Here is a 24,357-nt window from a genome sequence, read left to right as displayed (position 1 = left end):
TTTTCAACAAGCTGTTCTATGCTCACAGCTGTCCTCCTCCAGCTGTTCTGTCCTCACATCTGTCCACCACCTGCTGTTCTGTCCTCACAACTGTCCTCCAACAGCGGTTCTGTCCTCACAGCTGTCTTCCACCAGCTGTTCTGTCCTCACAGCTGTCCTCCACCTGCTGTTCTGTCCACCACCAGCTTTTCTGTCCTCACAGCTGTCCTCCACCAGCTGTTCTGTGCTCACAGCTGTCCTCCACCTACTGTTCTGTCCTCACATCTGTCCACCACCTGCTGTTCTGTCCTCACAGCTGTCCTCTACCTGCTGTTCTGTCCTCACAGCTGTCCTCCACCTGTTGTTCTGTCCTCACAGCTGTCCTCCACCAGCTGTTCTGTCCTCACAGCTGTCCTCCACCAGCTGTTCTGTCCTCACAGCTGTCCTCCACCTGTTGTTCTGTCCTCACATATGTCCACCACCAGCTGTTTTGTGCTCACAGCTGTCCTCCACCAGCTGTTCTGAGCTCACAGCTGTCCTCCTCCAGCTGTTCTGTGCTCGCAGCTGTCCTCCACCTGTTGTTCTGTCCCCACATCTTTCCACCACCTGCTATTCTGTCCTCACAGCTCTCCTCCACCTGCTGTTCTGTCCTCACAGCTGTCCTCCACCAGCTGTTCTGTCCTCACAGCTGTCCTCCACCTGTTGTTCTGTCCTCACAGCTGTCCACAACCTGCTGTTCTGTCCTCAACCCTGTCCTCCACCTGCTGCTCTGTCCTCACAGCTGTCCTCCACCAGCTGTTCTGTCCTCACAGCTGTCCTCCACCTGCTGTTCTGTCCTCCACCAACTGTTCAGTCCTCACAGCTGTCCTCCACCAGCTGTTCTGTCCTCCACCTGCTGTTCTGTCCTCACAGCTGTCCTCCACCTGTTGTTCTGTCCCCACATCTGTCCACCACTTGCTGTTCTGTCCTCACAGCTGTCCTCCACCAGCTGTTCTGTCCTCACAGCTGTCCTCCACCTCTTCTGTCTTCACACCTGTCCTCCACAAGCTGTTCTGTGCTCACAGCTGTCCTCCTCCAGCTGTTCTGTCCTCACATCTATCCAACACCTGCTGTTCTGTCCTCACAGCTGTCCTCCACCAGCTGTTCAGTCTTCACAGCTGTACTCCACCAGCTGTTCTGTCCTCACAGCTGTCCTCCACCTGCTGTTCTGTCCTCCACCAGCTGTTCTGTCCTCACAGCTGTCCTCCACCAGCTGTTCTGTGCTCACAGCTGTCCTCCACCTACTGTTCTGTCCTCACATCTGTCAACCACCTGCTGTTCTGTCCTCACAGCTGTCCTCACAGCTGTCCTCCACCTGCTGTTCTGTCCTCACAGCTGTCCTCCACCTGCTGTTCTGTCCTCACAGCTGTCCTCCACCTGTTGTTCTGTCCTCACATCTGTCCACCACCTGCTGTTCTCTCCTCACAGCTGTCCTTCATCTGTTGTTCTGTCCTCACAGCTGTCCTCCACCAGCTGTTCTGTGCTCACAGCTGTCCACCTCCAGCTGTTCTGTCCTCACAGCTGTCCTCCACCAGCTGTTCTGTCCTCACAGCTGTCCTCCACCTGTTGTTCTGTCCACACAGCTGTCCTCCACCAGCAGTTCTGTCCTCACAGCTGTCCTCCACCAGCTGTTCTGTCCTCACATCTGTCCACCACCAGCAGTTCTGTCCTCACAGCTGTCCTCCACCAGCTGTTCTGTCCTCACAGCTGTTTTCCACAAGCTGTTCTATGCTCACAGCTGTCCTCCTCCAGATGTTCTGTCCTCACATCTGTCCACCACCTGCTGTTCTGTCCTCACAACTGTCCTCCAACAGCGGTTCTGTCCTCACAGCTGTCTTCCACCAGCTTTTCTGTCCTCACAGCTGTCCTCCACCAGCTGTTCTGTGCTCACAGCTGTCCTCCACCTACTGTTCTGTCCTCACATCTGTCCACCACCTGCTGTTCTGTCCTCACAGCTGTCCTCCACCTGCTGTTCTGTCCTCACAGCTGTCCTCCACCTGCTGTTCTGTCCTCACAGCTGTCCTCCACCAGCTGTTCTGAGCTCACAGCTGTCCTCCTCCAGCTGTTCTGTGCTCGCAGCTGTCCTCCACCTGTTGTTCTGTCCCCACATCTTTCCACCACCTGCTATTCTGTCCTCACAGCTCTCCTCCACCTGCTGTTCTGTCCTCACAGCTGTCCTCCACCAGCTGTTCTGTCCTCACAGCTGTCCTCCACCTGTTGTTCTGTCCTCACAGCTGTCCACAACCTGCTGTTCTGTCCTCAACCCTGTCCTCCACCTGCTGCTCTGTCCTCACAGCTGTCCTCCACCAGCTGTTCTGTCCTCACAGCTGTCCTCCACCTGCTGTTCTGTCCTCCACCAACTGTTCTGTCCTCACAGCTGTCCTCCACCAGCTGTTCTGTCCTCCACCTGCTGTTCTGTCCTCACAGCTGTCCTCCACCTGCTGTTCTGTGTTCACAGCTGTCCACCATCTGCTGTTCTGTCCTCACAGCTGTCCTCCACCTGCTGTTCTGTCCTCACACCTGTCCACCACCTGCTGTTCTGTCCTCACAGCTGTCCTCCACTTGCTGTTCTGTCATCACAGCTGTCCTCCACCAGCTGTTCTGTCCTCACAGCTGTCGTCCACCTGCTTTTCTGTCCTCACGGCTGTCCTCCACCAGCTGTTCTGTCCTCACAGCTGTCCTCCATTAGCTGTTCTGTCCTCACAGCTGTCCACCACCTGCTGTTCTGTCCTCACAGCTGTCCTCCACCTGCTGTTCTGTCCTCACAGCTGTCCTCCTCCTGCTGTTCTGTCCTCACAGCTGTCCTCCACCAGCAGTTCTGTCCTCACAGCTGTCCTCCACCAGCTGTTCTGTCCTCACAGCTGTCCTCCACCAGCAGTTCTGTCCTCACAGCTGTCCTCCACCAGCATTTCTGTCCTCACATCTGTCCTCCACCAGTTGTTCTGTGCTCACAGCTGTTCTCCACCAGCTGTTCTGTCCTCACAGCTCTCCTCTACCAGCTGTTCTGTCCCCACAGCTGTCCTCCACCAGCTGTTCTGTCCTCACATCTGTCCACCACCAGCTGTTCTGTCCCCACAACTGTCCTCCACCTGCTGTTCTGTCCTCACAGCTGTCCTCCACCAGCTGTTCTGTGCTCACAGCTGTTCTCCACCAGCTGTTCTGTCCTCACATCTGTCTACCACCTGCTGTTCTGTCCTCACAGCTGTCCTCCACCAGCTGTTCTGTCCTCACAGCTGTCCTCCACCAGCTGTTCTGTCCTCACAGCTGTCCTCCACCTGCTGTTCAGTCCTCCACCAGCTGTTCTGTCCTCACAGCTGTCCTCCACCAGCTGTTCTGTGCTCACAGCTGTCCTCCACCTGCTGTTCTGTCCTCACATCTGTCCACCACCTGCTGTTCTGTCCTCACAGCTGTCCTCCACCTGCTGTTCTGTCATCACAGCTGTCCTCCACCTGCTGTTCTGTCCTCACAGCTGTCCTCCACCTGTTGTTCTGTCCTCACATCTGTCCTCCACCTGTTGTTCTGTCCTGACATCGGTCCTCCACCAGCTGTTCTGTCCACACAGTTGTCCTCCACCTGTTGTTCTGTCCTCATAGCTGTCCTCCACCAGCTGTTCTGTCCACACAGCTGTCCTCCACCTGCTGTTCTGTGCTCACAGCTGTCCTCCACCAGCTGTTCTGTCCTCACAGCTGTCCACCACCTGCTGTTCTGTCCTCACAGCTGTCCTTCACCAGCTGTTCTGTCCTCACAGCTGCCCTCCACCTGTTGTTCTGTCCCCACATCTGTCCACCACCTGCTGTTCTGTCCTCACAGCTGTCCTCCACCAGCTGTTCTGTCCTCACAGCTGTCCTCCACCAGCTGTTCTGTCCTCACAGCTGTCCTCCACCTGCTGTTCTGTCCTCACAGCTGTCCTCGACCTGCTGTTCTGTCCTCACAGCTGTCCACCACCTGCTGTTCTCTCCTCACAGCTGTCCTTCATCTGTTGTTCTGTCCTCACAGCTGTCCTCCACCAGCTGTTCTGTGCTCACAGCTGTCCACCTCCAGCTGTTCTGTCCTCACAGCTGTCCTCCACCAGCTGTTCTGTCCTCACAGCTGTCCTCCACCTGTTGTTCTGTCCACACAGCTGTCCTCCACCAGCAGTTCTGTCCTCACAGCTGTCCTCCACCAGCTGTTCTGTCCTCACATCTGTCCACCACCAGCAGTTCTGTCCTCACAGCTGTCCTCCACCAGCTGTTCTGTCCTCACAGCTGTTTTCCACAAGCTGTTCTATGCTCACAGCTGTCCTCCTCCAGATGTTCTGTCCTCACATCTGTCCACCACCTGCTGTTCTGTCCTCACAACTGTCCTCCAACAGCGGTTCTGTCCTCACAGCTGTCTTCCACCAGCTTTTCTGTCCTCACAGCTGTCCTCCACCAGCTGTTCTGTGCTCACAGCTGTCCTCCACCTACTGTTCTGTCCTCACATCTGTCCACCACCTGCTGTTCTGTCCTCACAGCTGTCCTCCACCTGCTGTTCTGTCCTCACAGCTGTCCTCCACCTGCTGTTCTGTCCTCACAGCTGTCCTCCACCAGCTGTTCTGAGCTCACAGCTGTCCTCCTCCAGCTGTTCTGTGCTCGCAGCTGTCCTCCACCTGTTGTTCTGTCCCCACATCTTTCCACCACCTGCTATTCTGTCCTCACAGCTCTCCTCCACCTGCTGTTCTGTCCTCACAGCTGTCCTCCACCAGCTGTTCTGTCCTCACAGCTGTCCTCCACCTGTTGTTCTGTCCTCACAGCTGTCCACAACCTGCTGTTCTGTCCTCAACCCTGTCCTCCACCTGCTGCTCTGTCCTCACAGCTGTCCTCCACCAGCTGTTCTGTCCTCACAGCTGTCCTCCACCTGCTGTTCTGTCCTCCACCAACTGTTCTGTCCTCACAGCTGTCCTCCACCAGCTGTTCTGTCCTCCACCTGCTGTTCTGTCCTCACAGCTGTCCTCCACCTGCTGTTCTGTGTTCACAGCTGTCCACCATCTGCTGTTCTGTCCTCACAGCTGTCCTCCACCTGCTGTTCTGTCCTCACACCTGTCCACCACCTGCTGTTCTGTCCTCACAGCTGTCCTCCACTTGCTGTTCTGTCATCACAGCTGTCCTCCACCAGCTGTTCTGTCCTCACAGCTGTCGTCCACCTGCTTTTCTGTCCTCACGGCTGTCCTCCACCAGCTGTTCTGTCCTCACAGCTGTCCTCCATTAGCTGTTCTGTCCTCACAGCTGTCCACCACCTGCTGTTCTGTCCTCACAGCTGTCCTCCACCTGCTGTTCTGTCCTCACAGCTGTCCTCCTCCTGCTGTTCTGTCCTCACAGCTGTCCTCCACCAGCAGTTCTGTCCTCACAGCTGTCCTCCACCAGCTGTTCTGTCCTCACAGCTGTCCTCCACCAGCAGTTCTGTCCTCACAGCTGTCCTCCACCAGCATTTCTGTCCTCACATCTGTCCTCCACCAGTTGTTCTGTGCTCACAGCTGTTCTCCACCAGCTGTTCTGTCCTCACAGCTGTCCTCCTCCAGCTGTTCTGTCCCCACAGCTGTCCTCCACCAGCTGTTCTGTCCTCACATCTGTCCACCACCAGCTGTTCTGTCCCCACAACTGTCCTCCACCTGCTGTTCTGTCCTCACAGCTGTCCTCCACCAGCTGTTCTGTGCTCACAGCTGTTCTCCACCAGCTGTTCTGTCCTCACATCTGTCTACCACCTGCTGTTCTGTCCTCACAGCTGTCCTCCACCAGCTGTTCTGTCCTCACAGCTGTCCTCCACCAGCTGTTCTGTCCTCACAGCTGTCCTCCACCTGCTGTTCAGTCCTCCACCAGCTGTTCTGTCCTCACAGCTGTCCTCCACCAGCTGTTCTGTGCTCACAGCTGTCCTCCACCTGCTGTTCTGTCCTCACATCTGTCCACCACCTGCTGTTCTGTCCTCACAGCTGTCCTCCACCTGCTGTTCTGTCATCACAGCTGTCCTCCACCTGCTGTTCTGTCCTCACAGCTGTCCTCCACCTGTTGTTCTGTCCTCACATCTGTCCTCCACCTGTTGTTCTGTCCTGACATCGGTCCTCCACCAGCTGTTCTGTCCACACAGTTGTCCTCCACCTGTTGTTCTGTCCTCATAGCTGTCCTCCACCAGCTGTTCTGTCCACACAGCTGTCCTCCACCTGCTGTTCTGTGCTCACAGCTGTCCTCCACCAGCTGTTCTGTCCTCACAGCTGTCCACCACCTGCTGTTCTGTCCTCACAGCTGTCCTTCACCAGCTGTTCTGTCCTCACAGCTGCCCTCCACCTGTTGTTCTGTCCCCACATCTGTCCACCACCTGCTGTTCTGTCCTCACAGCTGTCCTCCACCAGCTGTTCTGTCCTCACAGCTGTCCTCCACCAGCTGTTCTGTCCTCACAGCTGTCCTCCACCTGCTGTTCTGTCCTCACAGCTGTCCTCGACCTGCTGTTCTGTCCTCACAGCTGTCCTCCACCTGCTGTTCAGTCCTCACAGCTGTCCTCCACCAGCTGTTCTGTCCTCACAGCTGTCCTCCACCTGCTGTTCTGTCCTCACAGCTGTCCTCGACCTGCTGTTCTATCCTCACAGCTGTCCTCCACCTGCTGTTCTCTCCTCACAGCTGTCCTCCACCAGCGGTTCTGTCCTCACAGCTGTCCACCACCAGCTGTTCTGTCCTCACAGCTGTTCTCCACCAGCTGTTCTGTCCTCACAGCTGTCCTCCACCAGCTGTTCTGTCCGCATCCTGATGTTCTGTCCTCCACCTGCTGGTCTGTCCGCACTGCTGTCCTCCACCTGCTGTTCTGTTCTCACAGCTGTCCTCCACCTGCTGTTCTGTCCTCACAGCTGTCCACCATCTGCTGTTCTGTCCTCACAGCTGTCCTCCACCTGCGGTTCTGTCATCACAGCTGTCCTCCACCAGCTGTTCTGTCCTCACAGCTGTCCTCCACCTGCTGTTCTGTCCTCACAGCTGTCCTCCACCAGCTATTCTGTGCTCACAGCTTTTCTCCACCAGCTGTTCTGTCCTTACATCTGTCCACCACCAGCTGTTCTGTCCTCACAGCTGTCCTCCACCAGCTGTTCTGACCTCACAGCAGTCCTCCACAAGCTGTTCTGTGCTCACAGCTGTCCTCCTCCAGCTGTTCTGTCCTCACATCTGTCCACCACCTGCTGTTCTGTCCTCACAGCTGTCCTCTACCAGCTGTTCTGTCCTCACAGCTGTCCTCCACCTGCTGTTCTGTCCTCACAGCTGTCCTCCACCTGTTGTTCTGTCCTCACAGCTGTCCACCATCTGCTGTTCTGTCCGCACAGCTGTCCTCCACCTGCTGTTCTGTCATCACAGCTGTCCTCCACCAGCTGTTCTGTCCTCACAGCTGTCCTCCACCTGCTGTTCTGTCCTCACAGCTCTCCTCCACCAGCTATTCTGTGCTCACAGCTGTCCTCCACCTGTTGTTCTGTCCTCACAGCTGTTCTCCACCAGCTGTTCTGTCCTCACAGTTGTCCTCCACCTGTTGTTCTGTCCTCACAGCTGTCCTCCACCTGTTGTTCTGTCCTCACAGCTGTCCTCCACCAGCAGTTCTGTCCTCACAGCTGTTCTCCACCAGCTGTTCTGTCCTCACAGTTGTCCTCCACCTGTTGTTCTGTCCTCACAGTTGTCCTCCACCTGTTGTTCTGTCCACACAGCTGTCCTCCACCAGCAGTTCTGTCCTCACAGCTGTCCTCCACCAGCTGTTCTGTCCTCACATCTGTCCACCACCAGCTGTTCTGTCCTCACAGCTGTCCTCCACCAGCTGTTCTGGCCCTCACAGCTGTTCTCCACAAGCTGTTCTGTGCTCACAGCTGTCCTCCTCCAGCTGTTCTGTCCTCACATCTGTCCACCACCTGCTGTTCTGTCCTCACAGCTGTCCTCCACCAGCTTTTCTGTCCTCACAGCTGTCCTCCACCAGCTGTTCTGTCCTCACAGCTGTCCTCCACCTGCAGTTCTGTCCTCCACCAGCTGTTCTGTCCTCCACCAGCTGTTCTGTGCTCACACCTGTCCTCCACCTACTGTTCTGTCCTCACATCTGTCCACCACCTGTTGTTCTGTCCTCACAGCTGTCCTCCACCTGCTGTTCTGTCCTCACAGCTGTCCTCCACCTGTTGGTCTGTCCTCACATCTGTCCACCACCTGCTGTTCTGTCCTCACAGCTGTCCTTCACCTGTTGTTCTGTCTTCACAGCTGCCCTCCACCAGCTGTTCTGTCCACACAGCTGTCCTCCACCTGCTGTTCTGTGCTCACAGCTGTCCTCCACCAGCTGTTCTGTCCTCGCAGCTGTCCACCACCTGCTGTTCTGTCCTCACAGCTGTCCTCCACCAGCTGTTATGTGCTCACAGCTGTCCTCCACCAGCTGTTCTGTCCTCACAGCTTTCCTCCACCAGCTGTTCTGTCCTCACATCTGTCCACCACCTGCTGTTCTGTCCTCACAGCTGTCCACCACCTGCTGTTCTGTCCTCACAGCTGTCCTCCACCTGTTGTTCTGTCCTCACAGCTGTCCTCCTCCAGCTGTTCTGTCCTCACAGCTGTCCTCCACCTGCTGTTCTGTCCTCCACCTGCTGTTCTGTCCTCTCAGCTTTCCTCCACCAGCTGTTCTGTCCTCACAGCTGTTCTCCACCTGCTGTTCTGTTCTCCACCTGCTGTTCTGTCCTCACAGCTGTCCTCCACCTGTTGGTCTGTCCTCACAGCTGTCCTCCACCTGCTGTTCTGTCCTCACAGCTGTCCTCCACCTGCTGTTCTGTCCTCACAGCTGTCCACCACCTGCTGTTCTGTCCTCACAGCTGTCCTCCACCTGCTGTTCTGTCTTCACAGCTCTCCTCCACCAGCTGTTCTGTCCTCACAGCTGTCCTCCACCTGCTGTTCTGTCATCACAGCTATCCTCCACCAGCTGTTCTGTCCTCACAGCTGTCCTCCACCAGCTGTTCTGTCCTCACAGCTGTCCTCCACCTGCTGTTCTGTCATCACAGCTGTCCTCCTCCAGCGGTTCTGTCGTCACAGCTGTCCTCCACCAGCTGTTCTGTCCTCACAGCTGTCCTCCACCAGCTGTTCTGTCCTCACAGCTGTCCACCACCAGCTGTTCTGTTGTCACAGCTGTCCTCCACCTGCTGTTCTGTCCTCTCAGCTGTCCTCCACCTGCTGTTCTGTCATCACAGCTGTCCTCCACCAGCTGTTCTGTCCTCACAGCTGTCCTCCACCAGCTGTTCTGTCCTCACATCTGTCCTCCACCAGCTGTTCTGTGCTCACAGCTGTTCTCCACCAGCTGTTCTGTCCTCACATCTGTTTTCCACCAGCTGTTATGTCCTTACATCTGGCCACCACCAGCTGTTCTGTCCTCACAGCTGTCCTCCACCAGCTGTTCTGTGCTCAAAGCTGTCCTCCACCAGCTGTTCTGTCCTCACATCTGTCCACCACCTGCTCTTCTGTCCTCTCAGCTGTCCTCCACCAGCTGTTCTGTCCTCACAGCTGTCCTCCACCAGCTGTTCTGTCCTCACAGCTGTCCTCCACCTGCTGTTTTGTCCTCCACCAGCTGTTTTGTGCTCACAGCGTTCCTTCACCAGCTGTTCTGTCCTCACAGCTGTCCTCCACTAGCTGTTCTGTCCTCACAGCTGTCCTCCACCTGTTGTTCTGTCCTCACATCTGTCCACCTCCTTCTGTTCTGTCCTCACAGCTTTCCTCCACCTGCTGTTCTGTCCTCACAGCTGTCCTCCACCAGCTGTTCTGTTCCCACAGCTGTCCTCCACCTGTTGTTCTGTCCTCACAGATGTCCTCCACCAGCTGTTCTGTCCCCACAGCTGTCCACCACCGGCTGTTCTGTGCTCACAGCTGTCCTCAACCTGCTGTTCTGTCCTCACAGCTGTCCTCCACCTGTTGTTCTGTCCTCACAGCTGTCCTCCACCTGCTGTTCTGTCCTCTCAGCTGTCCTCCACCTGCTGTTCTGTCCTCACAGCTGTCCTCCACCTGCTGTTCTGTCCTCTCAGCTGTCCTCCACCTGCTGTTCTGTCCTTACAGCTGTCCTCCACCAGCTGTTCTGTCCTCACAGCTGTCCACCACCTGTTGTTCTGTCTTCACAGCTGTCCTCCACCAGCTGTTCTGTCCTCACAGCTGTCCTCCACCTGCTGTTCTGTCCTCACAGCTGTCCTCCACCAGCTGTTCTGTCCTCACAGCTGTCCTCCACCGGCTGTTCTGTCCTCACAGCTGTACTCCACCAGCTGTTCTGTCCTCACAGCTGTCCTCCACCTGCTGTTCTGTCCTCACAGCTGTCCTCCACCTGTTGTTCTGTCCTCACAGCTGTCCTCCACCTGCTGTTCTGTCCTCACAGCTGTCCTCCACCAGCTGTTCTGTCCTCACAGCTGTCCTCCACCTGTTGTTCTGTCCTCACAGCTGTCCTCCACCTGCTGTTCTGTCCTCACAGCTGTCCTCCACCTGCTGTTCTGTCCTCACAGCTGTCCTCCACTAGCTGTTCTGTCCTCACAGCTGCTGGACCTCTGTCTCAAACTTGATTTGGAATAGGACAGGGGAAGGAATGATGCCCAACCACTTGGACGGTCAGGCGATTGAACGCCGACCTTCATGACGCGAAACCGCCGCTCTACCGTCCACCCCAAGTGGTTAGACAGATGGACAAAACGGAAGGGATGTGAAATGGATTGGGATATTTCCCCTAGCTACTATTTCTTCCCTCAATCGCATCTGGCTTGTGCCTTTTCTTACCACTTGAAAAACAAGATAATTTTTTATATTTTTTTTTGTAATATAAACATATTACAGCGCTCCCAGGACGGCTGCTCGGGGCGGAAATAAATTGGATTCTGATTTTTAACTTCAGAGAACAATGAAACCTTTAGTTCACAAATAGCTAGAAGGTTCAACATTCTTTCTGGTGGAGAGTATTATCCAGGGTATTGTCCAGGGTATTGGCCAGGGTATTGTCCAGGGTATTGGCCAGGGTATTGTCCAGGGTATTGTCCAGGGTATTGTCCAGGGTATTGGCCAGGGTATTGTCCAGGGTGTTGTCCAGGGTATTGGCCAGGGTATTGTCCAGGGTATAGTCCAGGGTGTTGTCCAGGGTATTGTCCAGGGTATTGTCCAGGGTATTGTCCAGGGTATTGGCCAGGGTATTGTCCAGGGTGTTGTCCAGGGTATTGGCCAGGGTATTGTCCAGGGTATTGACCAGGGTGTTGTCCAGGGTATTGTCCAGGGTATTGTCCAGGGTATTGTCCAGGGTATTGTCCAGGGTATTGTCCAGGGTATTGTCCAGAGTATTGTCCAGGGTATTGACCAGGGTATTGACCAGGGTATTGTCCAGGGTATTGACCAGGGTATTGACCAGGGTATTGTCCAGGGTATTGTCCAGGGTATTGTCCAGGGTGTTGTCCAGGGTATTGACCAGGGTATTGTCCAGAGTATTGTCCAGGGTATTGACCAGGGTATTGACCAGGGTATTGTCCAGGGTATTGTCCAGGGTATTGTCCAGGGTATTGTCCAGGGTATTGTCCAGGGTATTGGCCAGGGTATTGTCCAGGGTGTTGTCCAGGGTATTGGCCAGGGTATTGTCCAGGGTATTGACCAGGGTGTTGTCCAGGGTATTGTCCAGGGTATTGTCCAGGGTATTGTCCAGGGTATTGTCCAGGGTATTGTCCAGGGTATTGTCCAGAGTATTGTCCAGGGTATTGACCAGGGTATTGACCAGGGTATTGTCCAGGGTATTGACCAGGGTATTGACCAGGGTATTGTCCAGGGTATTGTCCAGGGTATTGTCCAGGGTGTTGTCCAGGGTATTGACCAGGGTATTGTCCAGAGTATTGTCCAGGGTATTGACCAGGGTATTGACCAGGGTATTGTCCAGGGTATTGTCCAGGGTATTGTCCAGGGTATTGTTCAGGGTATTGTCCAGGGTATTGGCCAGGGTATTGACCAGGGTATTGTCCAAGGTATTGTCCAGGGTATTGTCCAGGGTATTGTCCAGGGTATTGTCCAGGGTATTGTCCAGGGTATTGTCCAGGGTATTGGCCAGGGTATTGTCCAGGGTATTGTCCAGGGTATTGTCCAGGGTATTGGCCAGGGTATTGGCCAGGGTATTGTCCAGGGTATTGTCCAGGGTATTGGCCAGGGTATTGTCCAGGGTATTGTCCAGGGTATTGTCCAGGGTATTGGCCAGGGTATTGTCCAGGGTATTGGCCAGGGTATTGTCCAGTGTATTGTCCAGGGTATTGGCCAGGGTATTGTCCAGGGTATTGGCCAGGGTATTGTCCAGGGTATTGTCCAGGGTATTGACCAGGGTATTGTCCAGGGTATTGTCCAGGGTATTGTCCAGGGTATTGGCCAGGGTATTGTCCAGGGTATTGTCCAGGGTATTGTCCAGGGTATTGGCCAGGGTATTGTCCAGGGTATTGGCCAGGGTATTGTCCAGGGTATTGTCCAGGGTATTGGCCAGGGTATTGTCCAGGGTATTGGCCAGGGTATTGTCCAGGGTATTGTCCAGGGTATTGTCCAGGGTATTGGCCAGGGTATTGGCCAGGGTATTGTCCAGGGTATTGTCCAGGGTATTGTCCAGGGTATTGTCCAGGGTATTGTCCAGGGTATTGTCCAGGGTATTGTCCAGGGTATTGTCCAGGTTATTGTCCAGGGTATTGTCCAGGGTATTGGCCAGGGTATTGGCCAGGGTATTGTCCAGGGTATTGGCCAGGGTATTGTCCAGGGAGCAACAGCCACTGCACAGTGCCAGTAACTCTCACCACCGTACACACGGTGCTGCCAGACTCCACAAGTCTGGGGCCGTGTAACTCCTGCTCTTACATTATAATTATTATTCAGCAATAAGTGTAACCAAACAGTGTGTGAGTATAGAGGTGTTTGTCCCGACTCTCTCACACAAGACGTTAACTTTGTCCTCACATATAGCACCTCCTCCTCCTCCTCTAAGATGTCTGTCTGTGCGAAATAATTTGAAACTGTTAATTCGATAAACTGTGTATCTATGTATTTACGTATGAAGGTTAGCTTAGCATTTTAAAAGCACCGAATCACCTTCTGTGATTGAGTGTTCAATAAACCCTTGAACTATATGTTTAACACATCTCTAACCCTGTCCATGGAGGACAGAAGAAAATGTATATATGCTGGTTAGCATTGTAACTGTGTGGCCACGTCTGTGGTAGAAAATAATAAAAAAAATCGATAATGGCTTAATAGTTCCCTGTTTCCTACCTCCCTCTACGTTTCGTTCAGTCTCATAATATTTAGAGTGAGTACTTTACTCGTGTGTTTGGTGTGTAAGATGCCGTCTGTGTGGGGAGTTTTAACTAGTTTTCCTCATCTCTTTGTGCCCGCAGGACGGAGGTTTAGCTCTTGTACCCCGCCTGTCTAGGCGATAGTTGTCTAATGTAGTGACTCCCGACTATTTCCCCTAACATATGTAGTGTTAGAATTGTGAATGGAAGGGAAGGGAACTATCAGGGAAAAGCGCCGAGCCATTAGACTATATAGTACCAGGAAGGATAAGGATTTTGTGATGGGACCGGTGGGGGGGAGGGGGCCTAGTGCCCAACCGCTTGGGACGGTCGGGGATTGAACGCCGACCTGCATGATGCGAGACCGTCGCTGTTCATTTCTACAACTTGCCCTTTCAGTTCATTCCATTATTGTCCAACAACTTTCACGCTACAAGAACTCTTGGTAACATGTGTGTGAGTCACATGTTCCTGAGGCTTCCCTCCGTGCTTCTTGTTCTCTTGGTGTTCAGTATTAACCTTTCCTCCTCTGCCACTCTTGACAGTTCCTTTGGTATTTTATATGTCTGTATCATGTGTCCTCTGTCTCTCTCCTCTTTTCTTGCGACGTCTGAGCTAGTTCTTTCCGTCTTTCTTCATTCCCAAACCCTCGCAATTTTGGGACGAAACTCGTTCCTATTTTCTGAACTTTTTTTTTCTGTTTTCTTAAGTGTGTTAAGTGTTTAGAGGATGACTCCACGAAGTGGCAGCACCTTAAGTGGACCTCCAGAGGTAAGTGTTGTGTTCTCTCTCAGGTCCCTTATAGGGAGGGACCTCCCTATAACGCCTATAATGGTCCTTATAGGGGCTATAGGGAGGTAGTTCCCTTTCCTTGTGCACCCTGAATCACCTGTCACCTGTTCATATTCCGACCACATTACACTTGCTGGTGTTGAAATCCAGAAGCCATTTCTCGGACCAACTCTGCAGCTTGTCTAAGCCATCTTGGAGAAATTAGCAATCGTCATCTGTCTCAACCCCTCTCATTAACTTCCCAGCGTTTGTGAACATTGGCATATATAGGACTCAACTCCAGCAGACATGACGTTAACATGAATGAGAAATAGTTCTGGCTCCCAACACCCAGTACACCTTAAGGGTGCACTGGCTTCTGTGAACTATACTATTAAGGGTGTTCTTGTTCATGTTAAGGGTGTTCTTGTGTTCAGGCCCCGTCTCCACGCCATGTTCCTGTTATTGTAAGTGTCTCCCTTGCCACACATACTTTTTACAGCCGCCTGTTCCCCACAGTCATCCCCTCGCCTCTATCATCTAACAGCATAATCCGCCACAGATCCCTCCAGCCACAGAGTCTAACGACTGGACAATACCAACCACTCCCAACCATTGTATAGTTGAGCTCTCTCGTGAGGCCCTCGCTCTTGTTATTCCTGCCATGGTACTGGTGGTGGGAGATATCAGTACTGGTGGTGGTAGATATCAGTACTGGTGGTGGTAGATATCAGTACTGGTGGTGGTAGATGTCAGTACTGGTGGTGGTAGATATCAGTACTGGTGGTGGTAGATGTCAGTACTGGTGGTGGTAGATGTCAGTACTGGTGGTGGTAGATGTCAGTACTGGTGGTGGTAGATATCAGTACTGGTGGTGGTAGATATCAGTACTGGTGATGGTAGATGTCAGTACTGGTGGTGGTAGATATCAGTACTGGTGGTGGTAGATGTCAGTACTGGTGGTGGTAGATATCAGTACTGGTGGTGGTAGATATCAGTACTGGTGGTGGTAGATATCAGTACTGGTAGTGGTAGATATCAGTACTGGTGGTGGGAGATATCAGTACTGGTAGTGGTAGATATCAGTACTGGTGGTGGTAGATATCAGTACTGGTGGTGGTAGATATCAGTACTGGTAGTGGTAGATATCAGTACTGGTGGTGGTAGATATCAATACTGGTGGTGGTAGATATCAGTACTGGTGGTGGTAGATATCAGTACTGGTAGTGGTAGATATCAGTACTGGTGGTGGGAGATATCAATACTGGTGGTGGGAGATATCAATACTGGTTGTGGTAGATATCAGTACTGGTAGTGGTAGATATCAGTACTGGTGGTGGGAGATATCAATACTGGTGGTGGGAGATATCAGTACTGGTTGTGGAAGATATCAGTACTGGTGGTGGGAGATATCAGTACTGGTGGTGGGAGATATCAGTACTGGTGGACACTGTATTCAATTTGAATTGTTTGTTTAATCGTCAATTGACTCGAAACTGCCCTATAATAGCCGTTCCCGTCTAAGTCATTCATTTCCAAGACAACCATTCATTTCTAATGGCAGCTAAAACAAACCTGTATTTCCATAACCAAACACTTGAAGGCCAAAGGACCTTACAAACAGGGAGAATGTAAGGTCCAGCATACACCAGTATTGTGTATACTGGACCTCACATTGGTCCAGCATACACCAGTATTGTGTATACTGGACCTTACATTGGTCCAGCATACACCAGTATTGTGTATACTGGACCTCACATTGGTCCAGCATACACCAGTATTGTGTATACTGGACCTCACATTGGTCCAGCATACACCAGTATTGTGTATACTGGACCTTACATTGGTCCAGCATACACCAGTATTGTGTATACTGGACCTTACATATCTCTCTCTCTTGCTAAATCTTGCTAAATCTCTCCATTAAGTGGCATCACACAGTGGATGAATCCAAAATAAGTTGTTGTTGCACTGGACATTGGAGGAACCTTTGGCACTCTGGAGTACTGGCATAGCTTCAAACACTTGCTATTGCAGGCTCCATTTTACTGTAATAAGGGACTACCTTCAAGAAGGGACTCTGAGAGTAGTCGTGTATGGAACAGAATCAGACAACAATCACTCATTTGGTGCCTGTATACCACAGAGTAGTGTGCTTGGTCCATTGTTGTAGAATGTCTGCCTCAGTGATAACTATACCTTATCCCTGAAGGCCTATGCTGATGATAGCACTTCAACCTTTACATATGGTAAAGAAGAACTACCAACTGCTACAATGTTCATTGATCACGAGTTTACATCAATATCTACCTGGAAAAGGCAATGGCAAGTCACAGTTGCAGCAGAAATAGAAAAACTGGCGAATGAGATAACAAAACAGCATAATAATGCAAATGGAACAAATGTACACATGATTGACAAAAACCTAGTATTCAGTGACAAGGAGGACATCTTGGAAATGAAGTCTGAGTCTTCAATGACCATGAAGAGTCACGCGCTTAACCTGGCAAGCAAGACAGCCAAGACACTTACAGCTTTAACCTTGTGTGAGGCTCTTAAGTTCCCTCCCATCCTGAGTAGGGACACTTCTCCCGAATGGCCTGCGCCCCCCCCCCCACTCCTTATCCTCGTTTATCAGAATTTAGGACAAGGCGAAGAATCTCGGGCAGGAAAACCCATCTCTAGTCTTCACCCATCCTGAGTGGGCTTGTCAGCACATTAGAGCCTACAACATTGTATAGATGTTGGCAAACTGTATGTTATATACAAGGTAAATGTTCTCAAGGTTCTCCAGTCGGTCACAACTTCATGGACAACCAGAAGTTGGCAATCACAACACAAGGCGCTCAGCTGTTGACAGCGTCATTATGGCTGCATCTTTCTCGTGACCGTCACTCTACCAGTCCTAAGTGGACCCACACTTGGAACACCTTTGCTCAACGTGAAGATACAAGTGACATCAAGACAAGTGACCCGGTGAAGACCTCAGCGTACAACTGGCTCCTGATTCATCCTCTTCCTTACCTCATTATTATTTAACATTACATTTTAGTTGATTTTGTAATAAATAAATAACTAACCCAGAGAATATTTTACTGCCAGGCTTCAGATGAACGTGCATTGAATGCACGTTATATATATATATATATATATATATATATATATATATATATATATATATATATATATATATATATATATATATATATATATATATATATATATATATGTATAAAGAGAGAGAGAGAGAGAGAGAGAGAGAGAGAGAGAGAGAGAGAGAGAGAGAGAGAGAGAGAGAGAGAGAGAGAGAGAGAGAGAGAGAGAGAGAGAGAGAATAGGACATAATGCAGACAAGAGACAAAAACAGATGCCCCCCCCCCCAAGTAGGGATGTAGACGACGGGGACGGGCCAGAAATAGCCCGGGGGACATAATGAGAGACTCTGGCGCTGGCGTACATTACAGCCCTAGAGGGCTGCCTTGACAAGCCTCGGGCTCTCCTCCAGGCTTCGGGCTTCAATAACCACGTAAGCCACGAGCCTCTCCCCCCCACGCCCTCTGGTGCCACCTGTACCCTGTCTCCTGACGTCCAGTTCTCACAGTTCCTCGCGATATTTCAGGCCAGCCTTTTTTGTTATTTTTACGCCTGTCTGTCTGTTTGTCTTCCTCTGCCTGTCTGTGTATGTCTATGTCTATCTGTCTCTCTCTATCTCCCCCTCTCTCTCTCTCTCTCTCTCTCTCTCTCTCTCTCTCTCTCTCTCTCTCTCTCTCTCTCTCTCTCTCTCTCTCTCTCTCTCTCTCTCTACGGAGTAAGAGAGGCAGAGTGTCAGGTTTCCAGTAGGAATCTCATCTTTAATCTAACATTGGCGAGTATGTGGGGCAGACTTTAGGTAAATTGGCCAAAGGTACTGTGTGTAGGTAGACCGTCGGTAGTGTAGGTAGACCGTGGGTAGTGTAGGTAGACCGTGGGTAGTGTAGGTAGACTGTGGGTAGTGTAGGTAGACCATGGGTAGTGAATGTAGACCATGGGTAGTGTAGGTAGACCGTGGGTAGTGTTGGTAGACCGTGGGTAGTGTAGGTAGACCGTGGGTAGTGTAGGTAGACTGTGGGTAGTGTAGGTAGACCGTGGGTAGTGTAGGTAGACCTTGGGTAGTGTAGTTAGACTGTGGGTACTATAGGTAGACCATGGGTAGTGTAGGTAGACCATGAGTAGTGTAGGTAGACCATGGGTAGTGTAGGTAGACCGTGGGTAGTGTAGGTAGACCGTGGGTAGTGTAGGTAGACAGTGGGTAGTGTAGGTAGACCGTGGGTAGTGTAGGTAGACCGTGGGTAGTGTAAGTAGACAATGGGTAGAGTAGGTAAACCGTGGGTAGTGTAGGTAGACCGTGGGTAGTGTAGGGAGACCGTGGATAGTGTAGGTAGACCATAGGTAGTGTAGGTAGACCATGGGTAGTGTAGGTAGACCGTGGGTAGTGTAGGTAGACCATGGGTAGTGTAGGTAGACCGTGGGTAGTGTAGGTACCCCGTGGGTAGTGTAGGTAGACCGTGGGTAATGTTGGTAGACCGTGGGTAGTGTAGGTAGACCGTGGGTAGTGTAGGTAGACCGTGGGTTGTGTAGGTAGACCGTGGGTAGTGTAGGTAGACCGTGGGTAGTGTAGGTAGACCGTGGGTAATGTTGGTAGACCGTGGGTAGTGTAGGTAGACCGTGGGTAGTGTAGGTAAACCGTGGGTAGTGTAGGTAGACCGTGGGTAGTGTAGCTAGACCGTGGGTAGTGTAGGTAGACCATGGGTAGTGTAGGTAGACCATGGGTAGTGTAGGTAGACCGTGGGTAATGTTGGTAGACCGTGGGTAGTGTAGGTAGACCGTGGGTAGTGTAGGTAGACCGTGGGTTGTGTAGGTAGACCGTGGTTAGTGTAGGTAGACCGTGGGTAGTGTAGGTAGACCGTGGGTAATGTTGGTAGACCGTGGGTAGTGTAGGTAGACCGTGGGTAGTGTAGATAAACCGTGGGTAGTGTAGGTAGACCGTGGGTAGTGTAGCTAGACCGTGGGTAGTGTAGGTAGACCATGGGTAGTGTAGGTAGACCATGGGTAGTGTAGGTAGACCGTGGGTAGTGTAGGTAGACCATGGGTAGTGTAGGTAAACCGTCGGTAGTGTAGGTAGACCGTGGGTAGTGTTGGTAGACCGTGGGCAGTGTAGGTAGACCGTGGGTAGTGTAGGTAGACCGTGGGTAGTGTAGGGAGACCGTGGGTAGTGTAGGTAGACCGTGGGTAGTGTAGGGAGACCGTGGGTAGTGTAGGTAGACCGTGGGTAGTGTAGGTAGACCGTGGGTAGTGTAGGTAGACCATGGGTAGTGTAGGTAGACCGTGGGTAGTGTAGGTAGACCGTGGGTAGTGTAGGTAGACCGTGGGTAGTGTAGGTAGACCGTGGGTAGTGTAGGTAGACCGTGGGTAGTGGGGTAGACTTTAGTTATATTGACCAAAGGTACTGTGTGTAGGTTGACCGTGGGTAGTGTAAGTAGACCGTGGGTAGTGTAGGTAGACCGTGGGTAGTATAGGTAGACCATGGGTAGTGTAGGTAGACCGTGGGTAGTGTAGGTAGACTGTAAGTAGTGTAGGTAGACCGTGGGCAGTGAGGGTAGACCGTGGGTAGTGTAGGTAGACCGTGGGTAGTGAGGGTACACCGTGGATAGTGTAGGTAGACCGTGGGTAGTGTAGGTAGACTGTGTGTAGTGTAGGTAGACCATGGGTAGTGTAGGCAGACAGTGGGTAGTGTAGGTAGACTGTGGGTAGTGTAGGTAGACCGTGGGTAGTGTAGGGAGACCATGGGTAGTGAGGGTAGACCGTGGGTAGTGTAGGTAGACCGTGGGTAATGTAGGTAGACCATGGGTAGTGAGGGTAGACCGTAAGTAGTGTAGGTAGACCGTGGGTAGTGTAGGTAGACCATAGGTAGTGAGGGTAGACCGTGGGTAGTGTAGGTAGACCGTGGGTAGTGTAGGTAGACCGTGGGTAGTGTAGGTAGACCATGGGTAGTGTAGGTAGACTGTGGGTAGTGTAGGTAGACCGTGGGTAGTGTAGGTAGACCGTGGGTAGTGTAGGTAGACCGTGGGTAGTGAGGGTAGACAGTGGGTAGTGTAGGTAGACCGTGGGTAGTGTAGGTAGGCCGTGGGTAGTGTAGGTAGACCATGGGTAGTGTAGGTAGACTGTGGGTAGTGTAGGTAGACCGTGGGTAGTGTAGGTAGACCGTGGGTAGTGTAGGTAGACCGTGGGTAGTGAGGGTAGACCATGGGTAGTGTAGGTAGACCGTGGGTAATGTAGGTAGACCGTGGGGTAGCGTAGGTAGACCATGGGTAGTGTAGGTACACCGTGGGTAGTGTAGGTAGACCATGGGTAGTGTAGGTAGACCATAGGTAGTGTAGGTAGACCGTGGGTAGTGTAGGTAGACCATGGGTAGTGTAGGTAGACCGTGGGAAGTGTAGGTAGACCATGGGTAGTGTAGGTAGACCGTGGGTAGTGTTGGTAGACCATGGGTAATGTAGGTAGACCATGGGTAGTGTAGGTAGACCGTGGGTAATGTAGGTAGACCATGGGTAGTGTAGGTACCCCGTGGGTAGTGTAGGTAGACCGTGGGTAGTGTAGGTAGACCGTGGGTAGCGTAGGTAGACCGTGGGTAGTGTAGGTAGACCGTGGGTAATGTTGGTAGACCGTGGGTAGTGAGGGTAGACCGTAAGTAGTGTAGGTAGACCGTGGGTAGTGTAGGTAGACCATAGGTAGTGAGGGTAGACCGTGGGTAGTGTAGGTAGACCGTGGGTAGTGTAGGTAGACCGTGGGTAGTGTAGGTAGACCATGGGTAGTGAGAGTAGACCGTGGGTAGTGTAGGTAGACCATGGGTAGTGAGGGTAGACCGTGGGTAGTGTAGGTAGACCATGGGTAGTGTAGGTAGACCGTGGGTAGTGTAGGTAGACCATGGGTAGTGTAGGTAGACTGTGGGTAGTGTAGGTAGACCGTGGGTAGTGTAGGTAGACCGTGGGTAGTGTAGGTAGACCGTGGGTAGTGAGGGTAGACCGTGGGTAGTGTAGGTAGACCGTGGGTAGTGTAGGTAGGCCGTGGGTAGTGTAGGTAGACCATGGGTAGTGTAGGTAGACTGTGGGTAGTGTAGGTAGACCGTGGGTAGTGTAGGTAGACCGTGGGTAGTGTAGGTAGACCGTGGGTAGTGAGGGTAGACCATGGGTAGTGTAGGTAGACCGTGGGTAATGTAGGTAGACCATGGGGTAGCGTAGGTAGACCATGGGTAGTGTAGGTAGACCGTGGGTAGTGTAGGTAGACCATGGGTAGTGTAGGTAGACCATAGGTAGTGTAGGTAGACCGTGGGTAGTGTAGGTAGACCATGGGTAGTGTAGGTAGACCGTGGGAAGTGTAGGTAGACCATGGGTAGTGTAGGTAGACCGTGGGTAGTGTTGGTAGACCATGGGTAATGTAGGTAGACCATGGGTAGTGTAGGTAGACCGTGGGTAATGTAGGTAGACCATGGGTAGTGTAGGTACCCCGTGGGTAGTGTAGGTAGACCGTGGGTAGTGTAGATAGAACGTGGGTAGTGTAGGTAGACCGTGGGTAGTGTAGGTAGACCGTGGGTAATGTTGGTAGACCGTGGGTAGTGTAGGTAGACCGTGGGTAGTGTAGGTAAACCGTGGGTAGTGTAGGTAGACCGTGGGTAGTGTAGGTTTACCGTGGGTAGTGTAGGTAGACCATGGGTAGTGTAGGTAGACCATGGGTAGTGTAGGTAGACCGTGGGCAGTGAGGGTAGATCGTGGGTAGTGTAGGTAGACCGTGGGTAGTGTAGGTAGACCGTGGGTAGTGTAGGTAGACTGTGTGTAGTGTAGGTAGACCATGGGTAGCGTAGGGAGACAGTGGGTAGTGAAGGTAGACTGTGGGTAGTGTAGGTAGGCCGTGGGTAGTGTAGGGAGACCGTGGGTAGTGTAGGTAGACTGTGGGTAGTGTAGGTAGACCATGGGTAGTGTAGGTAGACCGTGGGTAGTGTAGGTAGACCATGGGTAGTGTAGGTACACCATGGGTACTGTAGAAAGACCGTGGGTGGTGTAGGTAGACCATGGGTAGTGTAGGTAGACCGAGGGTAGTGTAGGTAGACCGAGGGTAGTGTAGGGAGACCGTGGGTAGTGTAGGTAGACCGTGGGTAGTGTAGGTAGACCATGGGTAGTAAGGGTAGACCGTGTGTAGTGTAGGTAGACCATGGGTAGTGAGGGTAGACCGTGGGTAGTGTAGGTAGACCGTGGGTAATGTAGGTAGACCATGGGTAGTGAGGGTAGACCGTATGTAGTGTAGGTAGACCGTGGGTAGTGTAGGTAGACCATAGGTAGTGAGGGTAGACCGTGGGTAGTGTAGGTAGACCATAGGTAGTGAGGGTAGACCATGGGTAGTGTAGGTAGACCGTGGGTAGTGAGGGTAGACCGTGGGTAGTGAGGGTAGACCATGGGTAGTGTAGGTAGACCGTGGGTAGTGAGGGTAGACCATGGGTAGTGTAGAAAGACCGTGGGTAGTGAGGGTAGACCATGGGTAGTGTAGGTAGACCATGGGTAGTGAGGGTAGACCGTGGGTAGTGTAGGTAGACCATAGGTAGTGAGGGTAGACCATGGGTAGTGTAGGTAGACCATTGGTAGTGAGGGTAGACCATGGGTAGTGTAGGTAGACCGTGGGTAGTGAGGGTAGACCATGGGTAGTGTAGGTAGACCGTGGGTAATGTAGGTAGACCGTGGGGTAGCGTAGGTAGACCATGGGTAGTGTAGGTAGACCGTGGGTAGTGTAGGTAGACCATGGGTAGTGTAGGTAGACTGTGGGTAGTGTAGGTAGACCGTGGATAGTGTAGGTAGACCGTGGGTAGTGTAGGTAGACCGTGGGTAGTGAGGGTAGACCATGGGTAGTGTAGGTAGACCGTGGGTAGTGAGGGTAGACAATGGGTAGTGTAGGTAGACCGTGGGTAGTGAGGGTAGACCATGGGTAGTGTAGGTAGACTGTGGGTAGTGTAGGTAGACCGTGGGTAGTGTAGGTAGACCATGGGTAGTGTAGGTAGACTGTGGGTAGTGTAGGTAGACCGTGGATAATGTAGGTAGACCGTGGGTAGTGTAGGTAGACCGTGGGTAGTGTAGGTAGACCGTGGGTAGTGTAGGTAGACCGTGGGTAGTGTAGGTAGACCGTGGGTAGTGTAGGTAGACTGTGGGTAGTGTAGGTAGACCGTGGGTAGTGAGGGTAGACCGTTGGTAATGTAGGTAGACTGTGGGTAGTGTTGGTAGACTGTGGGTAGTGTAGGTAGACTGTGGGTAGTGTAGGTAGACCGTGGGTAATGTAGGTAGACTGTGGGTAGTGTAGGTAGACTGTGGGATGTGTAGGTAGACTGTGGGTAGTGTAGGTAGACCATGGGTAGTGTAGGTAGACCGTGGGTAGTGTAGGTAGACAATGGAGCGTGTAGGTAGACCGTAGGTAGTGTAGGTAGACCATGGGTAGTGTAGGTTGACCGTGGGTAGTGTAGGTAGACCATGGGAGGTGTAGGTAGACCGTGGGTAGTGTAGGTAGACCGTGGGTAGTGTAGGGAGACCGTGGATAGTGTAGGTAGACCATAGGTAGTGTAGGTAGACCATGGGTAGTGTAGGTAGACCGTGGGTAGTGTAGGTAGACCATGGGTAGTGTAGGTACACCATTGGTACTGTAGGTAGACCGTGGGTGGTGTAGGTAGACCATGGGTAGTGTAGGTAGACCGAGGGTAGTGTAGGTAGACCGTGGGTAGTGTAGGGAGACCGTGGATAGTGTAGGTAGACCATAGGTAGTGTAGGTAGACCATGGGTAGTGTAGGTAGACCGTGGGTAGTGTAGGTAGACCATGGGTAGTGTAGGTAGACCGTGGGAAGTGTAGGTAGACCATGGGTAGTGTAGGTAGACCGTGGGTAGTGTTGGTAGACCATGGGTAATGTAGGTAGACCATGGGTAGTGTAGGTAGACCGTGGGTAGTGTAGGTAGACCATGGGTAGTGTAGGTACCCCGTGGGTAGTGTAGGTAGACCGTGGGTAATGTTGGTAGACCGTGGGTAGTGTAGGTAGACCGTGGGTAGTGTAGGTAGACCGTGGGTTGTGTAGGTAGACCGTGGGTAGTGTAGGTAGACCGTGGGTAGTGTAGGTAGACCGTGGGTAATGTTGGTAGACCGTGGGTAGTGTAGGTAGACCGTGGGTAGTGTAGGTAAACCGTGGGTAGTGTAGGTAGACCGTGGGTAGTGTAGCTAGACCGTGGGTAGTGTAGGTA

General features: G+C 52.3%; 1 protein-coding gene across 1 annotated transcript in view; it reads left to right on the top strand.

Annotated features, from left to right (window-relative positions):
• The window catches only part of LOC138369025 (uncharacterized), a 58,527-nt gene extending 41,432 nt beyond the window's left edge, over positions 1-17,095 (top strand). The window contains exons 2-3 of the mRNA XM_069331893.1: positions 11,038-11,950; positions 16,842-17,095. Of these exons, the coding sequence (XP_069187994.1) occupies positions 11,038-11,950; positions 16,842-17,095 (1,167 nt within the window). The remainder of the gene's footprint in view (positions 1-11,037; positions 11,951-16,841) is intronic.
• Positions 17,096-24,357: the final 7,262 nt, after the last annotated feature.

The sequence above is a fragment of the Procambarus clarkii genome, chromosome 3 (assembly GCF_040958095.1).
Source record: "Procambarus clarkii isolate CNS0578487 chromosome 3, FALCON_Pclarkii_2.0, whole genome shotgun sequence".
In the NCBI taxonomy this organism is placed as follows: Eukaryota; Metazoa; Arthropoda; class Malacostraca; order Decapoda; family Cambaridae; genus Procambarus; species Procambarus clarkii.
This window is presented reverse-complemented; position numbering and strand designations above follow the sequence as displayed.